We start from the raw sequence: 11,092 nt of genomic DNA on the forward strand, positions 1-11,092 counted from the left end.
TTTTTTTCTCTTCTTTTGAGGCTAATTTTGGCCAAGGATAAACCATTCCCTGTTTAAATGGTGTCTGTTAAACATGCACTTAACTGAATAAGACCTTTTGTTGTGTTAAGTTTAGGTAGTAAACATTGTCTGTTCCTAAAAATGAAGTTGTCTGATTATGTAAATCCCCCACGCTTTTTTTTTTTTTTTTTACCTAAATGGATGTTTTTTTCCTGTCTTGTCTTCAGCCATTAGTGAGCATAATTGATTTTTTTTTCCCATTGTATTATTTGGATTCAGAAATGATCTGAAAAAAGTGCTGAATAGGGAGGTGCTAATAGCATCTGCTGATGATACAAAATTACTCTGAGTATTAAAGGTGAATGCTGACTGTGAAGAATCTGAGCTAGAGGGATATTTGGTATGACCCCCTTGGGGTTGTTTCTGTGTTCTAAATTTCTTAATAGCTATTGTGTTTTCTCTCAGCATTTCTTGTTTAAGTTGGCTAAGGCTTGTCCTTTCCCTTCAAGGCTTTATTTTACAGCCAATTTATCATCAGTATTGCTTTGCCTTGAACTATCTGCAGTTTTGATATGATGGCTGGGAAAGGAAGTCAACAAAAAGCTTTGTTTATTGATTTTTGCATTAAGAATGCAGCTAAATCCCTGCCATTTAGAGAGCAATTTGCTTCTGTTCTTTGGTAAGTGGAGGTGTATAGGTTTTATAGATTCTACTGTAAATAACTGAGTAGGACACAGTTGGCAGGTTATAAACAGAAATGCTAAAATAATAGGTTTTTGACAAATACATTGTTTTATGTAGAATTCTTCACTTCTCAGAGGGTTGTTTTCTGTCTAGAATATGAAAGTTGTCTTTTAGCATTGTCTTTAAACTTTGTTGCTGGTTTACAGTGGGAAAGGAAAATATTACATGCCAGATGTAGATTATTATTTAAAAAAAAAAAAAAGCAATGCCGTGGTTAAATTCATTATATTGATGATGTGTATAAAATCACAGAATCACAGAATGGTTGAGGTTAGACTACATCATTTTTGCTTTGTGATGGGACATCCTAGGGCAATGCTATACTGTTTGTCCGTGGTCTGCACTGCTGCGATTTACCTGGCTGATACCGGTTTGTTCTTAGGTTCTTTCAGTGAGGATTGATGATTTAGAGCAGCTGCCAGAAACTACCACCATTGATGCCTCCTCGATTGGGATTGTTCAGGTAAACTCACCACCACAGAATTCTGATGGGAACTAGGTGCCAGGCCCCCGGACCACTGGGGAGTGAGGGGGGCAATGTTACTTTCTTGTTAAGTATCATAATTGGGCATAGGCTGATTGGCAAGGAATGGGCATCTTACCTTAGAGAGTCAGCCCAGCCTAACCTGATGTATGCCATCTTTTAAACAGTATAAGCAGATGCAAATTGTTGATCTGTTTTGTTGTATAGCATAGGTGCTGATAAAGTGGAGGGAATTACAGGGTGAGTGCTTATTCCTTCAGATATGTTTTTTGCTGAAGTTTGTCTCTTCACTTGAGAATCAACAGTTGGTAGCATCTTTACTCAGAACTTCACTGAGCAAAATGACTTGATGTTTTCTTTTGAAATTTTTCCCTCCAGCCGGAATTAGCCTTGGAACAGGGAGAGTTACCAGAAGGTAAACAGCATATGAAAGCTCCTAAACGTGGCCAGAAACGAAAGCAAAAGCCTGGTGAGGAGGAGGAAGCTCAAGTGCCTGAGGACCCTGCCTTCAGTGAATACACAGAGAAGGAAGCTGAATTCACAGGAAATGTTGGAGATGAGACTAATTCAGCAGTACAGAGCATTCAGCAGGTGAGCTCCAGTAGAAGGGTGATGGGCAGAATGCATTGCTTAGAGGGATGATACTTCTGTTTTCCTAATGGCAAACGCAAAAGAATGATCTGAGCATTGAAGGCTAGTGTGATAAGTCATGGCAATACAAAGGTAAATAGACACTTAAAAAGAAAAGAACAAGGAGTCAGTTCAGTCCCAATAAACTCCTTATACTTGTTTTTAGTTCCTTTGGTGTTACCATCTCTTTATTTACCAAATACCGGGCTAAAGCTGTGACTACAAGCGTGAAAGTTAATGTGGCTCATTGTTTCGAATGTTACACATGCCTCTCTCCTATTACCTTCTTAGTTTTATACTTGGAAGTTGTTACAGTCCAAGCTTTCTATGTTCCCCTCCATCTGCATGATTTCTTTCACTGGCAGTAGCAACATTTGAGCTCATTGGCATTCAGCTGATTTGTCTTGATGCCAGTTATTTGGTAGACAGCTGCAAGATACAAGGCTGAGGTTACCTTTCTGTTTTTTCCTCAGGTGGTCGTGACCCTCGGCGATCCAAATGTCACAGCCCCTTCCAGTTCTGTTGGGCTGACAAATATCACTGTTACCCCCATTACTACGGCAGCTGGAACCCAATTCACAAACCTGCAGCCAGTGGCTGTGGGCCATCTGACTGCACCTGAACGCCAGTTACAGCTGGACAACTCAATTCTCACCGTGACGTTTGACACCGTCAGTGGTTCTGCTATGCTGCACAACCGCCAAAATGACATTCAGATCCAGCCGCAGCCAGAGGCAGCCAATCCTCAGTCTGTGGCCCATTTTATAAATCTGACCACCTTGGTGAACTCCATTGCTCCTCTAGGGAATCAGATAACAGAACAGCATCCTCTGACCTGGAGGGCAGTGCCTCAAACTGATGTCTTGCAGCCCCAGGCTCAGCCAACGCAACAGCAGTCAGGACAGCAACAGGTTCAAACAGAGCAACAACAGATGTATAGCTACTAATTTATACTTGAAAATTTTTTGAAATGAACAGTACTTAGAGACAAAAACACACAAACATTTGGAAAATTTCTAATAGGATTGTTTGCTGGATACCAAACAGAGATGTGAAAATGTTTATACAATGAAATGTAAGCTAAAATTGGCATAGCACCCTGCAACACCCTAATCTTGAGATTCTCACAGTCTCTAGACATTGCACTGTCTTTAAAGAAAAAAAAAGAAAAAGGAAAAAAATCTCACCCTAAATTTAGCACCCCCTTGCACTGTGTATTTTGTGCAGTAAGATTGAGATATGACAGGAGCATCACAATACATCTTAACCAAAGCAGGGAAATCCTAAATAATATGGCAGTGGTGATTTACAAAACCCTTTTAGCCATGACATACCACTTCTTTCCAGTCTGGAAATTAAATATGGAGACCTTGTTCACAGTGAGCTGGAATGCACTCGTGGTCACCTTGTAGAGACTGAAATGTAAAGACACAAACGGGCAAAACAGTAATTGTCTTGGTTTTTTTCTTCTTTAGGTCTTGTATCTAACAACATTGGTAAAGTAGGTGGAGGTTGGGACTTGGGGATGGGGATGAGTGTGGTGTGGAAGAAAATGTACCCAATTTCACAAACTATCCATTTTAGTGATGGGAAAAACCCTGTACCCATAACACAGTGTTAGTACTACTTGAATCAGATAGCTGGTCTAATGCTAAAGCAACTTTAATGGTCTTCTAGTCAAGTTTGATTCAAAACAGTTATGAAGTGAAACCAGAATGTGATACAATTTTATGTAATTTTTCAAAACTGCTCTTTCGATATTGCTTTTAGCTAATAGGCCTGAAGAGCAATCAGTCCCTTTTGATCAAGTTCAGGATGTGAATTTTTATCAATTAGTCTTTCATTGTGTAATAAACATTTGAGAAAGCATTTTTATATATACATATATAGCCTTTGTATGTTACTGTGTGTTCCTGGTGAATATTTGTGTGAAGAACACTATTACCAATGTGATTCATTAATTTTTTCATCTCCATATTGCTCTTTCTTGCAGAAATAGTGTGTGGATTCTGCTCCTTCTATTTCTAAAATTCATAGCCACACACAGACTCTGTGAAATGCAAGTCAGAGAAAAGAATATCTGAGATGTATTCTGCCACATGGAGGCAGTATGCATTAGTGCATAATGGACAAGGTTTGCATGAATGTTGGGAATATAAATAATGGGTTTGGCGAAATACGTTAATGCTGATAGTAGACTTTCATTCCATTCTCCATGTATTGATGTGCAGTCTGGACTCTTGCATGTCAAGAAGACAATATCCTTCCCACAAAGAAAAAGCACCTGATATCAAAAAGGAGCAAACTAAAAAAATTTGCTGCCTGGAATTCTGAAAGGCAAATCTGCCCTACCAGCTATGGCTGAAGAGCAGATTCCTCTGAGGCAGCAAACAGAGCCACAGAACCAAGCTAAAGATTTTCTCTGAGGATGAAGCAGCTGCTGTGTTTGACAGTGAAGACAGAATGATGGTTGTGAAAATCTTTTCTGTGCCTTTCATATCAATGAAGATATTCTATTTATCAGCAGAAATATGATTAGGAATAAGTTCAGCTTTGAAAGTCTACGTTAACATGGTCTACTTGACCCCTAAAGGATGCCTTATAATCTCTAAAACAAATCCTTCTAAAGTATAAAAGTTTGGAAATTAAATGTTATGCTCCCATGGTTTTCTTGGTGCCACACTAGTGTCCAGAGGCCTACCATGTTAGGCTCTGTGTAAAGCCTAATTGCAACAGGACATGTACAGGAAAGGGGTTTCCAGTGACAGATTTTGTTTCAGAGGAGCAGAACTACTTTTCTGTAAATGTCAGCAAGTCCACAGAATGTCGGTATGGGAGGGACCTATATGTGAATGGGATAAGGACACATATCAGAAAGAGAAAACATCACTTACCAGTGTGGAAAAAGAAAGAACTCTCTTATTCCTCAACCCCTTCTGACTTTCCCAGATCCTTTTCACACATTAGCATGAAATCCTGTAATTTTTTTTTTTAACCTCCCTGTATCCTCAGAGATTTGTGCCCCTCTATCACATAGGTTATTTCACCATTGGCTCAGGCCAAGTGAGTTTCTCCTCGGCTATCATATCCACCACGTGCTTTCCCTTCAGGGCAAACCCACTGGTCAAGAGGAAGCTAGGTTTTATTTATGAAATACATTGCTTATGTACTTAAAACTTTTTTCACTGCACTCAGTGTCTAAATGGTAAAGGTGCACATTATCTTTTGTCAGGGTGATTTTGAAAAAAAAAAAGGAGAAAGGAAAGCAAATGAGGAGGTCCTAGATCAAGCTATTGTGGTGAATAAAAGATAGTTAACATCTAAAGAATATATATATATATTTATAGACATTCACACAGGGTTATAGTGCTGCATATAGACTTTCCAGAAGATCAGTTTCTTGTTTAAACACATATGTAAATGGTGATTAAAATCTAAGTTTTTTAAGTGGGGAGGAAGAGATTTTTTGCATTAACTGCAGAGTGAGTATATCTGCTCTACATTAATACAACTGATGATCTTAATACTGTTCATGATACATTGAATCAAGCTGAGTCATTTTAACATGTAATTGCATGACTAGTTGATAAGAATGCATATGCAGGTAATCACTCATCATAGAGACTGCTCCAACCATACAAAACCAAACATGTCATCCTCTGGTTCCCTGTACTCTTTTGGCCARCTAGCATCCCTCCAGCTCTTACTGGCCTGCATAATCCCATCTGGGCTAGTTAGTATCTCACCTTTCTGATAATGATTGATTACAACTGATTAAAACAAGAATGATCAGAAAATAAATGCTTGCATGTTGTGATCACATAAAAAATAAATGTCTCTATTCAGTCGTTCGGTATCTTAAATTATATTCTGCTTCAGGAGGGAAAAATAATAATCATTGGAAAAGGCTTTCACTAGGCCATTTTGATAATGCTTGAGTCAAAAAAAAAAAACCAATAAAAGGTTCCTTTTAAAAATGATCTTGACTTTCCCTGCAACCATCGCTCTAGTATCTCATCCTCTCTCAGCCTGATATTACTATTACTACAGTTATTAACATCCCTAAGAGACAAAACTGTATCCTGATTGTGCTGCAACATGCAAAATTTCAGAACAAATCATGTTTTTTGGAGAAGTTGGAAATGGATTTCTCTTCAGATAAACCTTACTTTGGATAACTAGTGAATGCCAGCCATGCTCCCAGCTAAGCCTTTTTCAGATGAATACCAAAGTTATATTGACGCTGTTTCAAACTGCACAACAAATAAAAATATGTAAGGGATGTGCAATCCAAATTTCCTTTGTCAGTTTGTTACTAGCCTTTTCAGCTATAGGATATGAAGATTACTGTTTTCAGCCATGTGTTTGGGATTTTGCATTACAACTGTTCAATAACAAATCGTGGCATTATTTTGATCCAAAGTAGTGATGTTGTGTAATGTTCCATGTATTGTCATTGTTTACTAAGACTATTATTTAATTGAATGCGGTCTTTGGCACATGGACTCTAAAGTAAAGGAGCAACAAGGTACAGAACCCTTTCTCTACTAGCGTTATTATTCTTTTCTAGTCCTGAATTACTGTATTAGAATTTTTTTTCTTTCGAGTTACACAGACTTGCTTTAAAAGCAATAAGTGTAATAGTTATAGGATTTTGTGCATCCCAAAATATACAGAAACATGGGATAGCATTCTAAAATATTTATTAAATAGGTTGTTGATGTACAATAACAGAAAGCAGAAGAGATTAAATCTTCCTTGGCTATGGTTGGTGGTGAGTTCTCTCAGGAAAACCTACTGTATCAAATGCCATTACGCTCTCTAAAATTTAAACTTTTGAGATGCATCAGTACAGAAGCTATTTTTGCAGAAACTTGCCAATCAGTTTTCTATCTATCTAAACAACAAAGTTTCTGTACCTTTTTGTTGATCCAGAGATTGTTGAAGTTAACAGCTAGCTAATAGTTGAGTTTATTTCTAGGACTGAATTTTCTGTCAGTTTGTCAGGATATACTGGTGTTCTCTGCACATAAAGATGCCTGAATTTCTCATCCTGAAAACGAGGAATGGAAAAAATACTATACATCCAAAAGACAATCGTATAAAAACTACAGGTATTACCTGAAGTGTATAGGGTAAATGGCTTTGTTAGTATTGTTTTGTGAATTCCTGTTCAGAAATATTTCCTTGTAATTCAGTAATATTTCCTTGGTGCTATTTACAATAATAATGTCACTCCTTGTATTTACTTTTGGCCTTACATTTATTATGGATGTAGGCATAACTGACGGAAAATCCTTAATGCTCTATATTTTTTGTCATGACCTTTTATGGTGGTTGTCAGTGTGTTGGCCCAATCTGGTGCAAAGGGAGAAGGAAACACGCTGGAGGAAACATACTACTGATCCGCACCCCTGGATTCACAGCAAAGCTCCAAGGATTTTGTGGACAGAGCCTGTACAGCCAAGTGACTTGCCTCTGTGAGATTAGTTACCAAGGTGTGTATTCATACAAGGGCTTTTGCTGTATGGCAAATCCAAAGTGTCATGTTGGCAAGTGGGAAAAAAAAAAAAAGCATTTCCATCCATGTTTGTCATCAATATGCCTGAGAGTTTCTTGAGTACTGAGATGCCACTATCACATTTGCACTGGATATGGCCAGAAGCTGTTACGTGTTTTTGATTCAAAATGTTGGAACTCTGTAAAGCCACATGTACTTCACCCTACAGTGTAACCATGGTTTGAAAATATGTTTCTTGCCCCAAACACTTTGAGAAAGCTGTTCTGGATTCCTTTTTCCCCCTTCTGAGTATAAAAGTGCTATTCTGCATGTACGCTACTCTCAGCTACAAAATGCACAATTCAGTTCAGGGACTTCAGCATACAGAGCACCTTAATACAGCCTGATGATGATTGACACTTTGGATCATTTTTCTAAAGAGTCCAAGCTCACTGTTGCTAAACTTAAATTCCTAACAGCTAAGGTGAAAGGGATAGAAAGTGTATCCTTTGGGTATGGCAGAAAAGTTAAGAACTGTCCAAGAGACTTCAGTCTACCTCCTAGAGTCAGGATTTCATCAACATTTGTAGTGTAATGCTACTGTCTTTCTATCTTATCTGTGAGCTGTTCTGAGCAGTTGCAGTGTCTGATTAATCACCAAAACTTTTGAAAAGCTGATTATTTCACAGTTGTAATGGCTGTAGAGCAGCTGATGTGAAAAGCAATTAAAAATACTGAGTTTTCAAGTTTATTCCATCTAAATCAAAGTCTTTCATTTCTAATGTCTTCCTTGCTGTTGGTTGAGTGCTTTCCTGTACTTTTTATTTGTGCCTAGATTTTGATTCTAAAAATAATTAAGGTGTTTGGTAATGGTAGCAAAATGTAAATCGCTACCAAAAAAAGTGCAGCAATGGCAAAATTAGGAGTTAAAATTAGCAGAATTAATTATGCTAATTTTCTACAGATTTCCGCCCTTCTATCCACACAAGCCTAAGGTTTTTGCCATGACACTAGCACAAGGAGAGGAACAGCCCATGCTCTTGCTAGTTTGCAGCTACTTTTGTATGGATTGATGAGTGGGGTGTTGTTAATGAGACCAGATACCAGCTGAGTTCTGCCAGCCTTCCCACAAGCTTTGTCCTTATTTTAGTATCTCTTTCCTACACAGCTGGCTATTTTCACAGAACTTAAAAGAAACACAAGTATCTCTGAGACTCGTACATCTCACATTTAGTGAACTCTAGAAAGCAGATTCAAAACTGACAAGAAAGAGGGACCTGAGGGCTGAGAGGCAATAAAATAAACTGGAAATACAGCTAAAAAACAAAAAACAAAGCACAGAGAGAACACATGCTTAGCCTGCTGTGCAAAACTATATGGTAAGTTGTGGTGTTAACTAAATATTAATGATTATTATGTTCAGATGCTTTTTTTTTTTTTCCTGGTAGAACCTATATTCTGCTACTTGTATAGGGGAAAGCGTCAGTGTGTGCTAGTTTACCAGAAATTAAATTCAAAGGTAAAACTTGCTTACTGTGTTATATGCAGCAACATGCAGAAACCAAAGCTTAAAATGCTGCTACGATAAGGGAATGAAGCAGATCCACATTTCATCACTTTTTGGAAAGGGCTAAAGCAAGCTTATGGGCAGCATTTTCTCAAGGGGTGAATGTCCTTTTCCACACACAGAATAGACTTTTGTGCACATGCTAGCTATGCAATTCTGACACTGGAGTGTCACTGAAGGCAGGGACTAGAAGAAAGGGGGGGCTTTTTGCAATCAAAACAAAAAGCAAAACAAAAAAAATCCAACCAGCTCATTCAAAGGAAAGGGTAAGCAAGTTCTAACCCTAGTTCCTTTCTGTGACAAAGAGGAGATAAGAATTGCTCTAAATCTGCTACCCAGGCTGTGCTGTGGGTTGTTTAAAAAAGAAATCAACTACATGTGTGAGCTCTTCTTCCCTTCTTTCCGCACCCATGCCTATGTGAGACCCTAGTCAGAGTTTTCAAAGGAATAAAATACCTATGTCCGATGTACAAGTAGCATTTGTGTCCAAGGGCTGTAGCTATCACACAGAATTCAGCATTAGTTTTCAAAGTAAATATGGGTTGGAGGTGTTTGGACAGAAGTGGGGTTTGGGAAGGGGGGAAAAGATTAGTTCTTTCTTGCCCTCCTGTGAAGTCCATTCTAAGGCAAACAAGATTTTTTGCTGAAAAGCTAGTGGAATCAGTGACAAAGCACAGTTTATAAAGATGCAAAAGAGAAGAGCTTAGCTTGCATAATCAAAGAGAAAAAATGAGAAACTTTGTCCTGAAGGCAAATGCATCTACTTCTCATTCGCTCTCCTCCCTTTTCCACTACTTTTTTTTCCCATGAAATACATGCAAATCCCAACATGCAGTACATTTTCCTCCAGGCATAATATACTTGTGTGGTTATTTAAGTAAGAAGTGGTTTGAATAGATATAGGAGGTGTTCCCTTGGCAGAAAAGTCTTGGAGAAAAATGCTCTATTCACTGCTGTTGCTTTAAAGTAATCCAGTCACCCTTGAGAGCTCTGGTTAGTAAAGGAATAGCTGTTGTTCTAATTATACAGCGTACACATTTCCTTCTGAATTAACTTTGTCTTCTCTCAGTACAGCCAATACTTCTGAGTCCACCCACTGAAAAAAGGCCTTCGACTCTTAAGTATGAGCATTTCAATCAAAATGAAGGGTGGTTTAAAGGGTAATTGAAGCAGAGCAAGAACTTGCTGGAATCAATTAATGCTTGCAAGAAATCACAAATTTTGGTTGCACGGGACACATACAAAATTGTCAGAGCCTACAAAAGCAGTCGCTGAATGCCTGTGTGGTCTCCTAGACTTGGCTACAAAAAGCCTTCCGTCCCGCAGTTGCATACATTGCCAGTTAACACACTTTCACCTTCGCCGGCGCTTGCGTTTGGTGTGAAGGATATTGAAACGTGTGCTCTTTATGAGGAAACCAAGACGAACAGCGCTACAAACAGCAGTCTGCCGCCATCAGGGGTGGTCGGTGGCGAGGGGGAACCGCTCGGTGAAGCCGGTCAGCGGTCACGCGAAGACATTTTAACCGCCCAGAGGACACGGCTCTCGCGCGGGCTCACGCCTACATCCCCCCGCCGCCGCCGCTGGGGCCGTTAGTGCGGGGCGCGGGGAGCGGCTTTGGCCGGTGAGTTAGCGCCCTGCCTGCCCCGAGCTGCAAGCGGCTGCGGTGGGGGGAGCCAGCGGAGACGCGGCCGTTAGGCGCTGAGGCAGGGCCCTGAGACGGGGGGAAGGGGCTGTTAGCCGCTGAGGGAGGGCATGGGGGGGGGGGGGCTGTTAGCTGCTGAAGGAGGGCACAGAGACAGCAGAAGTGAGGGAGGAGGCACTGGGGTTCCTTGTCATTGAGGGGAGCAGGAATCCCAGCACAGTTTTACCTCTAGATTTTCTCCCTGCATGCTTCTTCATTGTGGATACTGACATAGGTCGATTAGAATAATTATAACTTGAAATATTTTTTTTCCAGTAATATTAACACAGTATTTGGAATAACTTTAATAAACTACTTGGCAGTGAGTTATATGTGGCATAACTGGTACTCTTCATACTTTGCAACATGCCCTTAAGGATGCCTGCGTTTCTTGCTTCAGGTCAATAAAAAGGGACTTGGTGAAATAAAGCAGTTAGTTACAGCAGTTCAGATTGAACTCTTACAATGTGAGGAAAGTACCAC

General features: G+C 39.5%; 1 protein-coding gene across 4 annotated transcripts in view; it reads left to right on the forward strand.

Moving 5' to 3' along the window:
- PRDM15 (PR/SET domain 15) overlaps window positions 1–3,802 on the forward strand; it is a 31,908-nt gene extending 28,106 nt beyond the window's left edge. For 2 of the 4 annotated variants that reach the window (XM_026077770.1, XM_026077768.1), the window contains exons 22-24: window positions 1,127–1,207; window positions 1,607–1,819; window positions 2,332–3,802. In XM_026077770.1, coding sequence (XP_025933555.1) covers window positions 1,127–1,207; window positions 1,607–1,819; window positions 2,332–2,805 — 768 coding nt within the window. In that variant the 3' untranslated portion in view covers window positions 2,806–3,802. The remainder of the gene's footprint in view (window positions 1–1,126; window positions 1,208–1,606; window positions 1,820–2,331) is intronic. The other 2 variants (XM_026077769.1, XM_026077771.1) reach the window with 1 other exon arrangement.
- Window positions 3,803–11,092: the final 7,290 nt, after the last annotated feature.

The sequence above is a fragment of the Apteryx rowi genome, unplaced genomic scaffold (genome assembly GCF_003343035.1).
Source record: "Apteryx rowi isolate R43461 unplaced genomic scaffold, aptRow1 scaffold_460, whole genome shotgun sequence".
NCBI classification, from domain to species: Eukaryota; Metazoa; Chordata; class Aves; order Apterygiformes; family Apterygidae; genus Apteryx; species Apteryx rowi.